This window comes from Eulemur rufifrons, chromosome 29 (genome assembly GCF_041146395.1).
Source record: "Eulemur rufifrons isolate Redbay chromosome 29, OSU_ERuf_1, whole genome shotgun sequence".
Classification (NCBI taxonomy): Eukaryota; Metazoa; Chordata; class Mammalia; order Primates; family Lemuridae; genus Eulemur; species Eulemur rufifrons.
Genome location: NC_091011.1, coordinates 76,595,205 through 76,617,019, shown reverse-complemented (window position 1 = coordinate 76,617,019; position 21,815 = coordinate 76,595,205). Strand labels below are relative to the sequence as shown.

General features: G+C 32.0%; 1 protein-coding gene across 1 annotated transcript in view; it reads left to right on the top strand.

The window, feature by feature from the left end:
• The window catches only part of POT1 (protection of telomeres 1), a 72,324-nt gene extending 50,787 nt beyond the window's left edge, over positions 1-21,537 (top strand). The window contains exons 10-17 of the mRNA XM_069461862.1: positions 212-268; positions 3,698-3,854; positions 5,565-5,770; positions 11,987-12,122; positions 16,000-16,088; positions 18,509-18,600; positions 19,728-19,833; positions 21,414-21,537. Coding sequence (XP_069317963.1) covers positions 212-268; positions 3,698-3,854; positions 5,565-5,770; positions 11,987-12,122; positions 16,000-16,088; positions 18,509-18,600; positions 19,728-19,833; positions 21,414-21,526 — 956 coding nt within the window. The 3' untranslated portion in view covers positions 21,527-21,537. The remainder of the gene's footprint in view (positions 1-211; positions 269-3,697; positions 3,855-5,564; positions 5,771-11,986; positions 12,123-15,999; positions 16,089-18,508; positions 18,601-19,727; positions 19,834-21,413) is intronic.
• The last annotated feature ends 278 nt before the right edge of the window (positions 21,538-21,815 follow it).

The window sequence follows — 21,815 nt, the reverse complement described above, 5'->3', positions numbered from 1 at the left end:
ATTTTGATTATACTTGTGCTGAATCCATAGGTTAATCTGGGGAGAACTGATATCTTACCAATAGTGAGCCTTCTAAAACATGAATATGATATCTCACCATTTATTTACATTTTCTTCAGTTTCTCTCAGCAATACTTTGTAGTTTTCAGTTCCATATTTAATTTTTAGTGGACTTAAAAGTTATAATTCTTTTTTCTTCTCCTTCCTGTAGGCTCCGGATCAGTATCATTATATGAGGTAGAAAGATGTCAACAGCTATCTGCTACAAGTAAGATTGCATATCATTTTTAAGATATAGGCACAGTAATGAGCATAATAAAGTTTGTCCTTACACTTATCAACTAATCCATTCCTGTCTAAGAGTGAGAACAGATATCCATATGGGCAAAAATACATCCATATTTAACTGTCTTTCTTCATCCTGTACTGGAATAAAATGGAACCCATAAAGATACATAACTTCGCATTGAATACATATTTTAAGACACATATCTCTAAGATTTATAAAAGATATCATTTTATTATTTAAGAATATGATATATTTTTAGTTTTAGGATATAAAATATGTTCTATTACATTAATTTTAATCAATTCACATGATGCATTTAACAGTGCACCATAAAGCAGTGGTCCCCAACCTTTTTGGCACCAGGGACCATTTTCATGGAAGACAATTTTTCCATGGACCAGGAGGTGGGGGGTGATTTTGGGATGATTCAAGTGCATTATATTTATTGTGTACTTTATTTCTGTTATACTGAAATATATATGGGGTCCCCACCATAAGTTGGGGACCCCTGCCATAAAGGATCTCCTTACAATATGCCCCAAACTTTAATTTAATGTTAGCAATGATAATATATCTATTACATAACCTCCTTCTGTTATTTCAGTTAAGATAAAAACATTTTTTTTTTTCAGAAAAATATGTTTAAGCACATGTCTATTAAATAATGTATTATTGTAAAAATACAAGTTTCTCATATTGAAGAAAGGAGATGCAAATGTAGAATGGGAAAAGGCTAGATAAAAGCTTGTGGTATTGGAGGTATCATAATGCAATTATGGTTTTATAGATAGATATGGAAATATGTACAGATGTGTGTATGTATATATACTACATATATAAATTCACACACACACATAATCATGCATATATAGGTGCATATGTGTGTATATGTATGTTTGTGTTGGTGTGAACATGTATTCATGTATACCCTATCTCTGTCAATGAAAGGACACAGAGGCAATGGCACTCTAGTTGCAATAAGCACACTTGGTGCACAGATCTTGGATTATAAATAGTATTTCTCCCCTAAAAGGAATCAGCGTTCCTTGGAGAAATAGCAGATTCCAGGACTAGGCCTGGGAAATTACAGGATTAGTCTGGAACATCTTGTAGTGCCAGAAAGTAAACAAGTTCTCAGTTAGTGATGGAGCATGACAAATGGCGTATGATAAACCATGTCAAACCTGGGACAATTTGAGCATCAAAATAAATATTAGTGGTGGATTAGAAATCATTGAATAAAGTAGGAGGACATGAGTCCATGTTGATAGTAAACAAAAGAAAAATAAATAAATGGGGTGGAATGGAAATCTCTTCCTTAAAATAGAATGGCAACTAATAAAAGGAGTGGTGAAATTAAAAAAATAATAATAATAACCATTTTGTAACCATGATAGTAATTGTTGATTTAGTCATGAATCAATGGATTGTGAACTGTCAAAATCCTAAATGTTTGATGAAGAATGGGATATTTACTTTTTCCCAAGCAGCTTCTTATTAATTACAAGGGGAAAATAGTAAGTTTATAGTAGAGAAACCTGTTGGGCACCCCCTAATCCAGCTGAACCAAGTTACATCCACAGTAATGCAAACACTGAAGTTATGTGACTCTTGATGTGATGAGAATCACACAATACCACTTACGTAGCATTCCTGCCAAAAATGCATAACCTGAACCTGAGCGTGAGGAAAAATCAGACACACCCAAATTGATGTTTATGCTATAAAATAAATGGCCTGTACTCCTCCGATATATCAATGTCATGAAAGACAAAGAAAGGCCATGGAGCCATTCCACATAAACGAAGTCCAAAGAGACATGAAAAATAAATGTAATGCAGATCCAGGATTGGATCCTGGACCCAAAAAGAAAGTGCTTACAAGAACATTTTGGGGACAATTGGAGAAACTTGAGTACTGTCTATTGATTTGATAAATGTTCTAATGTTGGAAATTGCACTGTACTTAATGTAAGTAAAATGTCTTCATGTGAAATATGCACCGGAATATTTAGGGGAAGGGGATATAATATGTGGAAATTATTCTCCAATGATTCAATAACGTATATATGGAGGAAGACAGAGATAAAAACAGACACAAGACAACAGTAAATGTGCCAAAATAACAATTGGTGAATCTTGGTGAAAGCTACACAGAAGATGTTTGTATTATTTTTGCAATTTCTTTTTAAGTTTGAGAGTATTTTTAAATGAGAAGTTAATTTTATCTTAAAATGTGAGTTTGAAGCAATTGCTGCTATCACCGTGTAGCATTTTACACAAAATTGATGAGGTCTGCCTATGATCTTTTTACAAAAAAAAAAAAAGAAGAAAAATGTTCCACTGTAAACCCTTGGCCACTTGCTCCTTGAAGGAAAATTAATTCAATGAGAGTTTAGTAGGATTAAAGCTAGGTACAGAAAGGAATTGTCCTGGCCGTCAAGGTTCATGAGATATAGTTTATCAGTACCTTATCAGTTCCATTTTCTAAAACGCAGGAAAATGTTAACCTAGAATGTATAGCAAGCAAGTCTGTTATCTTAAGCTAAGGGTCAGCAGCAATTTTATACTTATCCCAGTATAAACTGACTACTACAATCCAAGGCCTTCTGTCCACATTTAGCTGAGGAGACCCATTTTACCCGTTTCCCAGGCAATTGCCCCTAATGCTTTTTTTATTTCAAAATATTAACGGGGTATAAATGTTTGCCTTTTCTTTTTCCAGTATATCTCTAATTTCTCCTCCTTTCCTTCCCCCTCCTCTTCTCCTTCCTCCCACCAGCCCTAAACTTTCCTTTCTCCACTACTCCACCACCACTGTGAGAGTCAGATTACCCCTAATGACCTAGTCTCAATCAGATTCTGTAAATGATAGTTCAGTAAAGAGCCACTAATTTGAAATATCAGGGAGAGAAACCTAACAAATGTCTAGCAAATGTTTTGTGTTATCTTTTTTTGTAACAAATACCAATTAGAACTTAAGTTGTTGACTATCGGAGATGTCTAAGAGATCAGTATTTTGTTAATATTTTTATGAGTAGTATATTAATTTCTTGATTAAATAAACCTTACTGTTTTCCCTAAGTTATCCAAGAGATCTCCATTATTAGTTCCATGCAAAAATAATTTTTTAAACACTTAACAGATAACTTAATTCTTTCTTGCCCAAATTATCCAGTATTTATTCGGTAGACATTTGTTGAGTACCTACTGTGTGCCTGGCACTACGCTAGCAGGCCTTCGGTGAACATCAGGGAATAAAGACAACTCTTGCTTTCATGGAGTTGACAGTTAATAGAGCTTAAATTAATCAGATTTGATAGTATCTATTTGGTTCAGGGGAATATGTGTCATGAATATACTTATAATTCTTGTGATTATTCTGATTTAATGTAAAAATTCTTTGCAGTACTTACAAATCATCAATATTTAGAGAAAACACCACTATGTGCCATTTTGAAACAAAAAGCTCCTCAACAGTATCGCATCCGAGCAAAATTGAGGTCATTTAAACCCAGAAAACTCTTTCAGTCTGTTAAACTTCGTTGTCCTAAATGTCATTCACTGTAAGTATTTTCCATAATAAAACAGAAATTTTCATTTCACATATTTGTATATGTTCTTGTACACATTTATAATTTTAAGTCCTAGGAATAAGTAAATTGTGATTTTTTTATACATTTTGAAAGAATGGTAATGTTTTGAAGGGAAACTACTAAATTCTGAGAGGGTAAATCCTTCTGATTCTTTCTTAGTAATAATAAATAAAAGTGGGTGCTATTTTCAGATTTGAAATTCAGCTTAGTAGCTCTCATAAATGCAAATGAGAAATAATTATGAATGTATTTGGAGAGACATTCTCATAAGTCACAAAATTATCTGCTTAAATATAAACTTTTATTAACTGAATTTTTGAAAAGAATTCTAATTAGTTAATTAAGTAATACAGAAAGCCTTGTTGGAAGTATTTCTGTCTTGGTTAATAACTACAATATAATAAATATAATTTAAATTTTCTTTTATAACTGAGAATTTTTCAGTGCCTTTATTCTAAAACATCAATTATTATGTAAACATATAAGTAAATTTATAGAACTATTTTATATCTTATTATTATATTAGTACAAAACATACTCTGAAAATTACTTTTAATCCCTGCTCATCTTTTTAATATAATTTGCCTATCTTTCCTCTAAATATATAAAATGATGTTTTGGAAAATATAGGTAATTAATAGATATGTGCATTTGGATACCATAAATCAAGTTTTCATTGTAATGGGCTACAGTGTGTAAATACATATATACACACATTCATCATTATATATTTTGTGTGTTTATATATTATTTGTGAATGTCTATGTACATTAATATACATATATTTTCCTCTCCAAATTTCAAGGATAATACTGTTTGGAGAGATTTTTGAAAGGATTTTAGGTAATTCTTGAAGTTTTATCAAATTTGGTTCATTGAATTATATAAAATCATATAGCTTTATAAAATAAAACCACCCCTTATGATCATTTTTTACATAAATAAGGAAATTATCTCAGAGGAAGTTAATAGAGACTCCCTAAGGTTACATAAGCTAGTTGGTGACCAACAGGACAAGGACATATACTTTTGATTCCAAATGATGCCATTTCTACTAAATGATACTTAACCATGTGACTTTTAAAAATTATTAATTATTAAAGGGAGGCTAGGTGTTATGGCTCATGCCTGTAATTCCAGCACTTTGGGAGGCTGAGGTGGGAGGATCACTTGAGCCCAGGAGTTCAAGACCAGCCTGGACATCATAGCAGGACCCCATCTCTACAAAAAATTAAAGACAAATTTTTAAAGGGAATTGAAAGTAATATTGATTTAACATATGTGCCCTTATACCTAAATAGTAAGTGGATATTTAAGTGAAGTGAAGACAGGGGAGTGCTGTACTTTTTTCTCCCACTGGAAAGTTTAGCATTTCTTTCAGAAGAGAAAAAATTTGTACTAGAAGTAATTATAATTTCCATGTATGGTATCAAAAACCAGACATGGAAATTGCCAGTGGTTAATGTAATTATTATATGGCTGTACTTAGCCATAAAATATTAATATTTATCTATTGAATAAAAGTTATTTAATCTGCAAAGTGAATTGTCTCCATAATTTAAGGAAAAGTAGTTGACTCATCTACATGTAAAAATGATATCTTTTAAATAATTTGTTAAATTGGAATTTTCAAGCTTATACCAAAATTGTTTTCTATTATTTCATTATCAATGATTTTAGGAAAGAAGTTCCACATGAGGGCAATTTGGATATGATTTTGCAAGATGGTGCAGCTAAAACCCCAGATATCAAACTACAAAATACATCATTATATGATTCAAGAATCTGGACCACAGAAGATCAAGGAGGACGAAAAGTAGCTGTTCATTTTGTGAGAAATGATGGTATTCTCCCACTTTCAAATGAATGTCTAATTTTGATAGAAGGTAGGATATTTAAGTCACTGTTTTGTTACAATACTGCTTTTGCATATTTTCTCTAATTAACTATGGTTAAATATATTTTTCAGGCAACCTAGCACATATAAAGTAAAACTAGTGTTAATTTAAATTTCATAAAATGGAATGAATATGTATTAGCTAGATTCAGATATATGGAATATACACATATACTTAAATTTTTCTGAATTACATTTTGAAATTATACATTAAACTCAAGTGTTTACATTTACTTACCCATCTTGTTGGATTCCTGCGTATAATTTTGTCAACTCTGCACTGATTATCTAGTTGAGTAATAATGAAGAGGCTGATTGCTTTTGTACAGTTGCTGTTTTCTTGGCCTCTAGATGTCACTGTTGTTTCGTAAAAATAGAGTGAAACTATTGATATCTAAAGCAAGGAAGGAAACATTGAAACAAGTAAAGATAACTTGACAAATTTTAAAGAATAAAATTTGTCATGTTTATTTTTTCATGTCTTTTTATTTTGTTTTAATTTTTTATTTAATATTTATCTAATATATGTACTGTACATTTTTTATGCCAAATTTAAAGTTTCATTGTTTTCCTTGAGGCTTTTCTTCCTTCATAACCTTTTATAATAAAAGAAAAACATCATCTTTAATTTGCATAAGAGGAATAGTTTTATTTTATAAATGAACTTATCTTTATTATAATGTAATATCATTTTTGTTGCTGACATTTTTAAAGATTGGTATTGTTTTCATGAACATATCTCTTATATTAAATATAATTACAATGTGACAGAAACTAATTGATTTCTATTAATATGTATCCATTTAATCATCACAACAAATCTTGCCCTCTTTCTAGTGAAGTTACACTAGTATGTATATGTTTTAGTAGCATATGAGATTTCCTATTCTTCTAGATTTACCAACGTATACTACTACTTTTAAAATTTTGGTATATTATTAGGATCCTTTAAGAGAAACAGAATCCATAGGATAAATAAATATATACATAAAGAGATTTTATATTTATATATATATCTTTTTTATATATGTGTGTATAGAGAGAGATTTGTTACTAGAACTTGGGTGTGTACCATGTGGGGGATGGACACGCTTGACACTCTGACTGGGGGGGGGGGCAAGGGCAATATATGTAGCCTAAACATTTGTACCCCCGTAATATGCTGAAATTTAAAAAAAAAAAAAGAAAGAAATTGGATCATATGATCATGGAAGCTGAGGAGTTCCAAGATCTTGAGAGTGAGTTGGCAGGCTAGAGACCCAGGAGAGCCAATGGTGTAGTTCCTGTCTGAAGGCTGACAGGCTTAAGACCCAGAAGAAGCTGATGTACCAGGTTAAAGACAGGAGGAATTCTCACTCAGTCAGAGGAAGGTCAGCCTTTATGATTAGGGTCTTTGACTGATTGTATGAAGCCCACCCACATTTGGGAGAGCAATCTATCTTAGTCTACCTATTTAAATGTTAATCACCCCAAAACACCCTAACAGAAACACCCAGAATAAAGTTTGACCAAATATGTGGATACTCCATGGCCTAGTCAAGTTGACACATAAAATTAACCATTACATTTGCCCATCACTTTAATGCATGAAATGTATCTTATTCCATTAGCAATATTTCAGTCTGTACTAGGACATAGATAAAAAGGAAAAATATAATAAAAACACAGAGACATAAAAGAAGGGAGTAAGACTCTTATCATATTGGTTCCAGGACACTCCACAGATTTTCCGCAGATGCTCAAGTGGCTTATATAAAATGGTGTAGTATTTGCATATAGCCTATGCACATCCTCCTCTGTACTGTAAATCAGCTATCCTCAACCTTTTTGGCACCAGGGACCAGTTTCATGGAGCAGCTGTAAATATGTAAATACACTCACTGGTTTGCCACTCACCTCCTGCTGTGCGGTATCCCAGTTCCTAAGTTTCACAGAAGACAGTTTTTTCCACGGAGGGAACGGGGTAGGTGGCGGAGCTCTGTGGCCCGGTCCCTAATAGGTCACGGACCAACTGCCGCTTTAAATCATCTCTAGATTACTTAAAATTCCTAATACAATGTAAATGCTATGTAAATAGTTGTAATACTATATTGGTTTTTTAATTTGTATTATTTATTGTTATGGCTCCCCATAGTCAGTATACCTGTTTATTTTAATCTACATATCTTCAGCACCTAGCATGGTAAACCTGGCATTTAGCTGGCTCTCAGTAAATACTTATTAAATAAATAAATACATCTAGAATGATAACTTTACCTTACAGAGCTTTTAATAAAAGTCAAATGAGAGTTTATGTAAAACTTTCAGAATATAACATAGGAGAAAAATCTACATAATTTAGATATTAATGACTTTGTAAATACAACATCAGAGGCATGATCCAGGAAACAAATACTTGTTAAGCTGTTAATAAATAATTATTAAGAAATTTGATTAAAATTAGGAACTTCTTTGAGAAAGACACTCTCAAGAGAATGAGAAGACAAGCCACAGATTGGGAGAAAATATTTTCAAAAGACACATCTAATAAAAGATTGTTATTCACAATATGCAAAGAACTCTTAAAACTCAATGAAAAGAAAACAACCAATCCAATTTAAAAATGGACAAAAGATCTGAACAGACATCTCACCAAAGAAGATCTAGAGATGACAACTAAGCATGCGAAAAGATGTTTATCATATGTCATTAGGAAATTACAAATTAAAACAATAAATGAGATACTACTACAAACCTATAAGAATGGCCAAAATCCAAAACACTGACAATACTAAGTGCTGACAAGGATGTGGAACAACAAGAAATCTCAATGACTACTGGTGGGAATGCAAAATGGTACAACCACTTTCAAATACAGTTGAGCGTTTCTGACTGAACATACTTGTACGTATGATTCAACAATCTCACTTTCTTCATATTTACCCAAAGAAGTTGAAAATTATGTCCACACAAAACCTGTACATGAATGTTAATAGCAGCTTTATTTATAATGGCCCAAATTTAGAAGCAGCCAAGATGTTCTTCAGTAGGTGAATGGGTAAATAAACTGTGGTACATCCAGACAATGGAATATTATTCAGCACTAAAAAGAAATGAGTTATCAATCCATGAAAAAACATGGAGGAACTTTAAATGCATATTACTAAGTGAAAGAAGCCAGTCTGAAAAGGCTACATAATATATGATTCCAACTATATGATATTCTGGAAAAGGCAAAACTATGGAGACAGGTAAAAGATTAGTGGTTTCCAGGGGTTAGATGGAGCAGGGTGAGGGAGAGAGGAATAGGTGGAATACAGAGGATTCTTAGGTTAGTGATAATACTCTGTATGATACTGTCATGATGGATCCAGGTAATTTTACATATGTCCAAACACATAGAATGTACAATACCAAAAGGGAATTCTAATGTAAACTGTGGACTTTGAGTGATTATGATGTGTTAGTGTAGGTTCATCATTTTTGAAAAATGTACTATGGTGGAGGATGTTGATACTGACAGAGGCTCTTCATGTGTGGGAGGAGGAAGTAGGTATGTGGGAAATCTCTGTACATTCCTCTTAATTTTGCTGTGAACTTAAAATTGCTCTAAAAATGAAGTCTTTAAAAAAAGACCATTTAGTGGCCGGGCACGGTGGCTCATGCCTGTAATCCTAGCACTCTGGGAGGCCGAGGCAGGAGGATCACTTGAGGTCAAGAGTTCAAGAGCAGCCTGAGCAAGAGTGAGACCACGTATCTACTAAAAATACAAAAATTAGCTGGGTGTGGTGGCGTGTGCCTGTAGTCCCCGCTACTTGGGAGGCTGAGGCAGGAGGATTGCTTGAGTCCAGGAGTTTGAGGTTGCTGTGAGCTTGGCTGATGCCATGACACGCTAGCCCAGGTGACAGAGCGAGACTCTGTCTCAAAAACAAAAAACAAAAAACTAAGGAGGTCTGAATAAAGGATAAACTTTAGGGGGGGGAACATTTAGTAAGTGTGCCACTCTGGTATAAGATGTTGATAGTGGGGGAGTCTGGATGGGGCGGCAAGCGGTGTATGAGAACTCTTGGTACCTCTGCTCAGTTTTGCTGTGAACCTAAAACTGCTCTAAAAAATAAAGTCTATTTAAAAAAGAAAAGAAAAAAATGGTAGTGTTACGAAAGCACTTTGAAATGTAAAAGGGATATAAGAATGTAAGCTCTTTTTATTTTATATTTCTAAGTATTATAACCTGAGCCAGGGGCTATAATCTAATGCAGTATGGCACTGTTCTGCTTAGGAACCTTCGAAATCAATAGCTGACTTGGACTTAGAGATGAACCAAAGAAAACTGTATGACTATAAAGTCATTTTTAGACTACAAGGACCTCCAACAACATCCACTGATATTCATGCCAAGTTATTGGACTCATCTAATGCAACTGACACTATTTTACTATGACCTATAGTCTATATAGACTGTGCAGACCATAGTTTACGTTGGAATTCACTCCTGTGTTTTACAGTTCTTTAGGCTTTGACAAATTCAGGATATAATGTACCCACCATTACAGTCTCATACAGAACAGTTTCACTGCCCTAAATATCTCCTGTACTCCACCTAGTCGTCCTTCTTCACCTTTTCCAGAATGTTCAGATTTTCTTCTTTGTTATTTCTAGAAGTTTTAGAGTGTACGTTTTACATTTAGAGTTGTAATACATTTTCAGTTAATTTTTGTGGACAATGTAAATTCTGTGTCTAGATTTATTTCCTTACAAATCAATGTCCAGTTTTCCAGTACCATTTGTTGAAAAGACTGTCCCTTCTCCATTAAATTGCCTTTGCTCCTTTGTCGAAGATGGGTTGACTCTATTTATGTGGATCTGTTTCTGTGTTCACTATTCTGTTTTGATCTATTTATCCACTCTTTTGCCAATACCACACTGTCTTCATTATTAAAGCTTTATAGTAAGTCTTGAAGTAGTGTAGTGTCAGTCCTCAAATTTTGTTCTTTTTCTTCAATATTGTGTTGACTATTGTTCATCTTTTGCCTTTTCATGTAAACTTTAGAGTCAGTTTGTCAATAACCAAATTTAGCTTCCTGGGATTTTGATTAGGATTGCCTTATATAGATCAAGATGAGCTTAGATCTAACTGCAGTGTAATATAGCAGAAAGGTGGTTTCCTGCTAATAAAGAGCTGGGGAAAGGAAGGTGGGAACCAGGTAAGTTAAAATGCCACACAGCTCTCTGTTCTTGCCAAGATTCAGACTATTTTCTGGAATGAACACTGCCAGGAATGTTGCAAGCTGCTGGTAATTACTAGAGTTCTGAAAAAGTTCATTTTGACAATTTTGTTCATGTTCTTATTGCTTTATGAAAAAGTATATTTTTAGAGATCCTTACTCTACTATGCCAGAAGTGTGTTTCCCTCCGAACTAAATGTTAACATTACAAATCCTGCCCAAATTTTAGTAAATACACAGAGGTATTTTTTTAAATCATATTCTCTTTCCCTAGAGAGAGGAAGCATTATCAATTTAAGTGAAAAATACACTGGAAAAGGTATCAGTAGGTTTGAGTTTCAAAGACGGCGTTGCTTTCTAATAACAGTGCACCATTGGGCAGTACTTCTCAGCCAACCTGATGGTTTGAATGCTTACCCTGTCATAGAATTAGGGGAAGTATGATGATTTTTCCAGGCAAAACACTACTCCCAATGAACAAACACTACATGTGAGTTAGTATTACGTGAAACTACTCTTTGTATCTATATTTAAATTTATGTTGACCTGAAAGTTTGAAAGTTTAAAAGATTTATTCCAAACTCAAAACTAAATTTGGCTAGACATTAATAGTATATAGCAAATTTATTAGTGAGAATCCTGTCATGCTTTGGCTTTCAACTTACATTCTCTTTTGGTTATTTTGAACCAAAAAATTTTACATAAAACACAATTTGTTTAAATTTTAAAAGATGGTTTAAATTTCATAGGCTTTATATTTTATTCAAGCCTCAGCATTTTTGTACATTGATTTCTTTAATCAATGTCTAGGATCCTAAGTTTACAAATTAATATTTTTCACAATAAATGTATTAAATCATTAAACTTATGACTTTCACCTTGTCTTTATCTGACAATCACTTTAGTCTTTTACTGTACCTCACATGTTACTTAATAGGTATTCCATTTTGCTTACATCATATTTGCACTACTTAAAGGGTTTATTTATTCTCTTTTAACAGGAGGTACACTCAGTGAAATCTGTAAACTTTCAAACAAGTTTCATGGTATAATTCCTGTGAGATCTGGCCATGAAGACTTGGAGCTCCTGGACCTTTCAGCACCATTTCTTATACAAGGAAAAGCGTATCACTATGGGTATGTTTTCAACTTGGGGAATTTTTAGAATTAAAAACTGTTTACGAGTAATTTTTATTTTTATTATTCTATTAGTTACTATATGCTCGATGGAAACTTACTGAGTACCAACTTACATGTACTAAGGGATAGAATGGATAATAGAGAACATTTTACATAGTAAGGATCAATGTTGTTCCCTAAACTTTTCTTTCAATTGTTTGTATATATGTGTATACTAGGACATGATATAAAATGAATTTATTACTGTGAGTCCTTGCTAAAAAGGTTTAAAAGTTACCACTAAGGTGTTTACCTAGAATTGGAATTACTGAATCATAAAGTATGCATAATTTTTGCTTTATAGGAAAATACTAAGTTGTTCTTCCAATGGTTTTAACAATCTATGGTTCCATCAATAGTATATAAAAATTTTAATTTCCACCAAGTTTTAATAGTTGGTATCAGTCTAATTTGTAGTTCCTTATGAGCATCAGATGGTATCCATGGTGCTTTTGTCTGTATTTCCTAGATGACTGGTGCATTTAAGCAGCCTCATGTTTATTGGCTATTTAGTTTTCTATTCCACGTTCACATCTTTTATCTTTTTCTTTGTGGTGATTGATCTCTTTTTTTGGTCCATGTGTGTGTGCATGCATATGATAGATTATAAGAATTCTTTCTATGTTACAGATACTAATCTTTTGTCAGTTAAATCTATACTTGTATATCCTGTACCTTTTTAACTTTATGGTTTGTTATTTTTGTAGATTTTTAATAATATTAATATAGACATATTTTACCAAAATATTTTCCAAAATTTTAAAAAGTTTTAAAAAGCTTTCCTTAATTTGTCTGAACCTGTTGCTTTTTAAGTAGAATTTAGATTTGAAAGTTACAGATACCAGGATATAATCACTTTTTTTCAGATCCAAACAGACTAGAGCTGGGAGAGAACAAAGTGGGAGGGCTCATGTTTGCATGTCTGTGAAAGGCTGTCTCAAGGACTTTCGGAAATAATGCTATGAGAAATTCTTTCTTGAGAAGTGCAGCAATTCAGATAAGATGTTTTTGAAAGGACACCTGCCCAGTAGAGACATTTCCACCAGTGAACTGACACCAGTTCCGGCTTTGAGTCTCCAAAACCAATGAACTTTGTTTCCAACTAGCTTACGTGAAATTCTCCTTTTGCCAATAAAAATTTCCCTTTAACCTCCCCTTTTTTTTTTTTTTTTTTTTTTGAACTTGCTCCTCACATTTATTGAATTAATCTATTGGTCTTTTCTTATCAACTTAAGAATGTGTTTAATATTAAGAAAATTAGCCCTTTGGCTTTGATATAAGTTGCAAAATTTTTCTCATTTTGTTATTTTCCTTTTGATTTTGTTTATGGTTTTATTTCCATGCAGAATACACACACACACTCACATATTCCTAAGTTAACCTCCCCTCTTCAGATGCATGTATGGCTTGCCATAGCTGTGCATTTCTTGTCATAATCTTCTTTTCTGATTCCCAAATAAATTCCACAGATTTGGAGATTTTTTTCTCTGATTTTTTTGTTGTTGTTGACAAGACTAATGGTTGCATTTTTTAATTGGTTATATATTTTTTAAGGTTTTGTATTTTATTAATGAAATTTTTCTAGAAAAATATTTATTTCATTTATTTTTTAAATTTATAGGCATATGTTGATAGTATTTTGATGATTTTTGAATCTCTACTTTATTCTTGAATATACATCATATTGTTTCTTGGTACAGTCTTTTTTTCCTCGACCTTTCTTTGCCAAAGCAAATAGCTTTTGTTCATGTTGATGTTGTCTATTATTTTACTAGTGCTCTTATCTTTGTCTTTCTTTACTTTCTATAAGTTTCTTCAATTTTTCTTTTTCAAACTTTATCAATTAAGTGCTTACCTCAGTTACCTAATTAATGTTTAATATATTTTAATATTTATATTTATCTATAACTTTCCCTCTGAGAAAATAGTCATAGCTTTATTCCAAGCTTTGTTGTGCAGTGTTTTTCTTGTCATTCAGTTCTAAATGTTTCATAATTCCCATTATTATTTCTTTGACACATAAATTATTAGATGTGTATTTGTGAGTTTTCACACATTTATTTTAGGGGCTATGTTTTCATTTATATTTTAGCTTTATTGCTTTTTAGCCAAATAATGTGATGCATTTCATAATCCTTTAGGATTTGTTCCACTTTGCTTTATCCTAAATGTGGATGTTCAAATTTGTGTATATTGCATGTGTTTTTAAAAAAGAATGTGTATTCTTTAATAGTTGAATTAGGATTTTCTATATGTCCATTAGATCAGGCTTGTTAATCATAATTAAAACTTCTATTTCTTTTGTAATTTTGTCTATTTAATCACTTTCTTAGAGAGGTTTGTATAAATGCCCACTGTAGTTGCGGGTTTGTAAACTTTTACTCTATCAACATTTGCTTTATATATTTTGAGGCTCTTTTATTGGTTCATTAAGGTTAAGTATTATTTTATCTTCCTGGTGAATTCGTTGTTCTGTATATTAAAGATCTAATTCTAAGTATTATTTTCTGCCTTAAGTTTACATTTACTAATATTTTTTATTATTGTATCAGCTCTTTTTGCAGGGGAGGGAAGTTGGTAATTGCTTAGTATCTTACTCTCATCCCTTTGCTTTCAAGTTACTGGGTCATCCTATTTTAGTATATCACTTATAAATAAAAGCTTATGGCTAAATTTTAGTGTTAATAGGTGAGTTTAAAGTATGTTTTCATTATTGACGTATTTAGTTTATATTTCTCCATTTTTTATTGTTTTATACTTATGTTTTTACTGATTTTTCCAGTTTTAAAAATTATTTTATTTTTTCCTCCAGTCTTTTATTGGATTGTTTTTTTTAAATGTTCCTAATTTAGTCTATTTCCCCTTTTACTGCTTTGAAAGTAGTTATTTATTTAAGTTTGACTTATTACTCTTAATTTTCAATTTGTGTACCATACTTGTTTTATCAATGTCTAATGCTAATCAATATCACTGTCTTTTTTTTAGGCAATAATATTCTTTCATTCAATTATCTATTGTTGTTAGAGAAGAAACATCTATGTATTTTATGAATAGAAGGAAATAAACTTTAATATAGTGAATCTTCTGTTTTCCACAAAGTGCAAATTAAAAGGAATCTCCTTTTCAATCTCCTTTTGAATTTTTATTTTTATTTTTATTCAAGTATTTTTTTCAAGTACATTTTTTCATCAACAGCTCATAAACATCATTATCATGTATAATAAAAAATACATTACTCTTACTTAGAATATCTTGGTATATAGGTAGAAATACCTGTACTAAATAATGTAAAATTTTAGTATATTGTATAGTTTTAGATTTATATACATTTTTAAAAGTAACTATGGTATTAGGTATCATAAACTATAAACTTCTGAATATATGCTTACTAAAAATATTAATTATCGAAAATCTTGCTAGTCCTATTTTAGTTGGAATAATTTTTTTATGTTAGCTATACTTTGGCTATTAGATATATCTCATAAAGCCACAAAATCAGAGAACTTTAGAAATTATCTCTCTTAAATTTTTCATTTTAACAAATAAGGAAATTAAGACCCAAACTAATTCATGATTTGGACCTGGAACCCAGCCCTTTATTCCCAATTTATAGTTGTTTATTCTGAATCTTATTCTATCTTTTTTATTGTCTTATAGAAAAAGCTTATTTTTTGATAATTCTCTTTTGAAATAATCACAATATAGGAGATATAATACTCTTCTGTTTAATGACTTGTTTTTTTAAACAGAAGCATGCTTCAACAGAAAAAATAAGTTATAAGTAACAAATTAAACTAATTTTACATATTTATGTTTTTTCTTTTATTAATTTCAGATGTAAGCAGTGTTCTAGCTTGAAATCAATACAAAATCTGAATTTCCTGTTCGATAAAGCATCATGTAGTCCATCTTCTGTGGCAGCAGGTTAGCTAAATTTCCATGCCCTACAGTTTTAACTGTCTGTGTATAAGGTCATCTTACTGATTTATATTTTAATATTTGTGGATCTATAAGGCTGAGTTAAAATTTAACTTTTCTTAAGGGAAACCATTCACAGTGATTGCAATAAAAGTATAGAGTAAATGTTTAAAATACTTTGCAAAGTCATTTTTAAGCATCTGCCAGTATTTTTTAATCATAATGCATATTTTAATATTTATAATTTTTCGTGTTAGTCATTGATCATAAATACTGGTTCTGAAAAATCTTTTCAGCTCAAAGTATCTTGGGATTGAAAAGGGTTTTAGAAATAACTGTTAAAACTTTTCACCCAACACAAGTTTTTAGCTGGAACAAGAATCTTTTTTTTTTTTTTTTTTTTTGAAACAGAGTCTCACTTTGTTGCCCAGGCTAGAGTGAGTGCCGTGGCGTCAGCTTAGCTCACAGCAACCTCAGACTCCTCGGCTTAGGGCTTAGGCGATCCTACTGCCTCAGCCTCCCGAGTAGCTGGGACTACAGGCGTGTGCCACTATGCCCGGCTAATTTTTCTATACATATTTTTAGTTGTCCATATAATTTTCTTCTATTTTTAGTAGAGACGGGGTCTCGCTCTTGCTCAGGCTGGTCTCGAACTGCTGACCTTGAGCGATCCTCTGGCCTCGGCCTCCCAGAGTGCTAGGATTACAGGCATGAGCCACCGTGCCCGGCCCTGGAACAACAAGAATCTTTATATCACATTCTTAACTGTGGTTATGCAGCCTTTATTTAAAACTCTTTCAGTGACAGGGTACTCATTACATGCAAGGCAGCATGTCTTCTTAATTTTTAAGCATTTCTTAATATGGAAGCAAAAATCTGCCTGCCTTTAACTTTAACATGGGCCAAGTTCTGTCTACTAAAATTATTTACATTATACCCATTTCCTTTCTATAAGATAAAAAGATATTGTACATTTGAAGATACCTGTCAGGTCTTCCTTACTTTAAGCAGACATCTTTACTTCCTTTGGTACTTTCCCACATTCCTTACTATTTTGTTTCTTCTCCTCAGTAAACATTCCACTTTACCAATGCTCTTCTCAAAGTTAGGCATTCAAGCTAGACATGGTGTTGCAGATATAGTTTGGCCAATTCAGAATATAGAGAACATTATTATTTCCCTAAAACTGGACAGTCAGATTCTGCTAGCCTGAAATTTCATTGTCTAAATATTTATTTGTATACTGGGTTGTATTTTCCTTCTTTTTTAATTCAGTTATGTGCTATTTCCATGTTTTGTATGTGGTCTGGTGCAATCCTAGATTACTTTCTCATAAACTTCTTGATATCAAGCTTGATTTCCTTATCCTATTCTTAAAGTAATTTTGTGTGTGTGTGGTCACTCAAGGTAGGTTTTAAGTTCATTCCTCTTGGTTTTAGTTCACAGTTTTAACTTTATTGAGACGTTTTGAAACCTAAAAATCAGTTCCTCTGTATTAATAATATCTCTTATGTGCCCTAATTCATGTCTGTGTGTCCTAATTTATTCTTCTTACTTTCCCCCTTAATTAGGCTTACTGTTATTAAATATTCTACAGATGGAAGCTAATGTAACATTCTGTAAACATACAGGGTCTTCCATTTACAAACACAAAGATACTCTTCTAACCTATGAATTCCCATGTGATTTAGTATCTCTAATTTCTGTTTTCTTCCTCATCTTACCAAATTATGAAATCCCAGATTCTGATATTTTTATTCATTCAACCAGATGATATCTCTTAAAAAATAATTAGATGTCCTTTATGCTTATAATATAAAGCAGGGAGAGGCATATTAAAAAATTATTTAACTACATGCTATTTTTTAGAACATTCTGGCATTTCAGTTTTATCTTCCATAAGACTAACATGCAATGAGTTGTATTTCATGAATTACTTTTTATGGTTTCTATCAAGGCATCAACTCATTTGAAAGATACATTATGTTAATATTTAATCAAAAAGATTTACTTATAATATCATGAGACATTTTCCCTATGTAGGTATAATGACTTGTTCCAAAATGGACATGCTAAATGAGCTTAATATAGGTTGAGTATCTGTGAAGGTAAAAACACAAAACTGTTTTTTTTCTGCTGTCACACCATAGCAATCAATACAGAAAAACGTCTGTAACCAAATGTGTCAGGGATTTTCCCCCACATTCCAAGCAAGCAAGCAGTTCTGCAGTGGACATCCATTGGATGTCCTCCAGTTCAATTCTGACACTATCTACCTGAAGATAGTGTCAGGTTTTTCTTTACCTCTTGAATTATTTTAGTAAACAAAATATACAGGTATATACTATCATGAAACAAGTTTAACTTTGCCTTGATAATAAGGAATGGGAGGCTCACATGATTTGATCTTTTTTTCCTTTCACTAGTTCTGGGTATTGTACCCCTCCAATATGTGTTTGTTATGACATTTACTCTTGATGATGGAACAGGAGTATTAGAAGCATATCTCATGGATTCTGTAAGTAACAGAGGTAGCAAAGATATTTGTAACTAAAAAATAATATTTATTTAAATTTTAATACATTTATTCATACCTACTTTATTTCTGAAAGGATTTAAGGCAACTTAAAAGTATAAATAAATGCAAGCACATAAATCTTAAATTGTCTGTGTACCTCTTTTTTTGATTTAATGCTGTAAATCTTAATATATGAATAGTGAAAAATTGAGGAACAGAGATTTGAAGGGGGAGGGTCATTCTCCATACAGTGCAGAGGTATGGTCACTTTATGTAGGCATTATTTATAGTCAGCATTTCACCATACTTTTTAAAACATTTACATTTCATATTAGAGGAAATGAAGTTACTTTGTTAGGGAGATAGGTATTGTGTGAAGCTATGAGGCAGTTCACAAGACCACTTCTGACACCAGTTGCAAGTTTGGAAGTCCCAAAGGCCACCCTTAGTTTTGATAACTCAGAAGAAAGACTCACAGAACTCACTGAAAACTATTATACTCATGATTAGACTTTTTACCACTAAAGGATATGAATTTAAATCAGCAAAAGAAAGAAGGACATAGAGCAGAGTCCAGGAAAGTTCCAAATATGAAGCTTGTGGTTGTCCTCTCCCCACAGAATTGTGGACTGGTTTACTTTCCCTGCAACAATGTTTCTTGAATACCTGCTATGTACCAGGCTCTGTTCTGTTCTACAGGGGATATGAGACTAAGCAAAGCAAGCCAAATTCCTTCCTTCCTGAAATTCATAATCTAGTAGGGGAGAAAATAAATAAATAAATAAACATATACTATAGGTTATATTTTTTAAACTTAACATAAGATTTGTTTTCCTCTACACAAAGAGAATAGTCAGCCTGTTTTTTAATCATCATTATTAAGTCAAAGTAATTTTACTTGATTATATGTATCTCAAAGCTATTTTAAGATTAAAGTAATCAGTAATCAGTAAATCAGATTGTAGAGTTTAGACCAGCACTCTAGTTTATGAATTCTATGATCTTGATAGAGTGAAATAGTCTAGATTATTTTTAATTAGATAATATTTACATAATTTTATATTAATTATCACTTTTTAAAAAATAAATGTCATTTCCTTTTTCTATCTTATGATTTTTTTTTTAAGGACAAATTCTTCCAGATTCCAGCATCAGAAATCCTAGTGGATGATGATCTTCAGAAAAGTATGGCTATGATCATGGATATGATTTGTCCTTCAAGAATAAAAATTGGTAGGTGATAATATTTTAACAATACCACCCTTTCTTTTACTTGAAATAGCACCTAGCATATATCTAATCTGTCAACTTTTAGAAGTCTAAAAGGTATGAATCCAGATGAATTACTAAGTAGTGAGTGATTACTATATGGTCCACCTTTTAATAAAGTCAGTGGCTGGGATAAAATAGGTATGAATCATAATTCCTACAATGAAAAGCTTTTAAAATATTTTGAAATATAGAGAGGGGAAGCAGTTTTGATCACAGGCACATTTGATGCTGTATTTTATACATACGAACTTTAGTTGAAATTAGACCAAAAGAGATGAAATATTGGCAAGAAACATTTCCTATAACAGACTTCAATTATCCAGTTTAATCAACGGAGAATTTTCTGTTGCGTGTTAAGATTTTACAAGATTTTGTTTCACAAATTTTTTTATGAGCCTTAATAGTCTTTATAGACATTTGATTAATCAACTAGATCTTCTTGAGGTCAAATTGTACTGATTATACATGCTGCCACTAAGTTTTCCTTCTGTGGCCATTATTTCTATTTATGTTGAAATTGCAGATCTAAATCATATTCCAATAATTTGATTCTTCTAACAATTTTTTATCAGTAAGAAATTTTACCAGCTGCAGATTTAGCTGTTGTTGGTTTAACTTTTATAAGTTATTTTGATCAGACTTTACTTTCCCCTGTCGATCTTTATATTTTATAACAGTTCCAGAATAATAGGAGTTCTCGTTCATATATAACAAATATATGAACAAACATATATATCAAATCTTAACTTTAATGCCTTTGTTTGTTGTCAGTTTTCATTTGGATTGGCTGTTGGATTCTTTGAGATAGATTTCTGAAATTATAACTTCATATCAAAAAGCATGGGCCTCATAGACTTTTGGTATATACTTCCAGATTGCTTTTCAAAAATATTTTACCTGTTTATCGTTCTACCAGCAGTGTAGAAGAGTGTCTGCCTTGTTTCACCCTTGCCAACCTCAGGTGCTATGTTAAATGCCTTTGAGACTCGAACTTGAAGAAACATAGAGCCTTTTCTAAAAGTTATATATAGATTGACTCCATTCATAACTAAAGCTTGGCAGTGACATCTGTGGCTGCCAGCACTGCCTGGGCTCTATACCTGCTACTTGATCTGAGTTTTAGCTGGACTCAGGTCAGGGCCTGGGCTCATTTTAAGTCCAGGTTCCGTTTCTTTCCAGTCAATCAAGTAGAAAACCTAGGGAGATCAGTAGCATTCAGCAGGAAAAAAAGGAATAAAAATTGGGGGTGAGATAGCTCACTACCTTTGCTATCAAACATTTTGAAGACCCCAGCTATGATCACTTTTATCTGTTGTTGGGAAAAAAATTCAAACTAGTCACAATTGCTGCAGAACAATAACATGAATCCAATGTGTATTTGGAATGTGTATTTACTAATGTTAAATTTGGTAAGGGCATTTATTTCCTTTTCAAACTAAATTAAATGTTAATTTTTCTAGTTCAGCATTATGCTTAGATATATATATATTTAGAGTTATTTAGTTTTAATGGTTAGATATCATTTTCTTTTTTATTTGCAGATTCATATCCGTGGTTGGAATGCTTCATCAGGTCATATAATGTCACAAATGGAATAGAGCAGCAAATTTGCTATCAGATTTTTGACACCACAGTTGCAGAAGATCTTATCTAATATTACCATTCAACTTAACATACGTAAAATAGTGTAATTTTAGAAAATGTTACTTTTTATGAGATTGTTATAAAACATGTAAGAAATTTAGTTGTTTTTGAAATACCATCCACATTTCCATTTTAACCACTTTTTTAGGTTTTTTTTTTTTTTTTATAAATAGACATCGTGTTATCTTCTTGTGAATATGTTAATAATGTTCCTATTTCTCCAGATATCCAGCATGAGGATGGCTTCCGGGTATACAAAAGAAAAAGAGACATTCAATAAATAATACTGTGTTTTCATT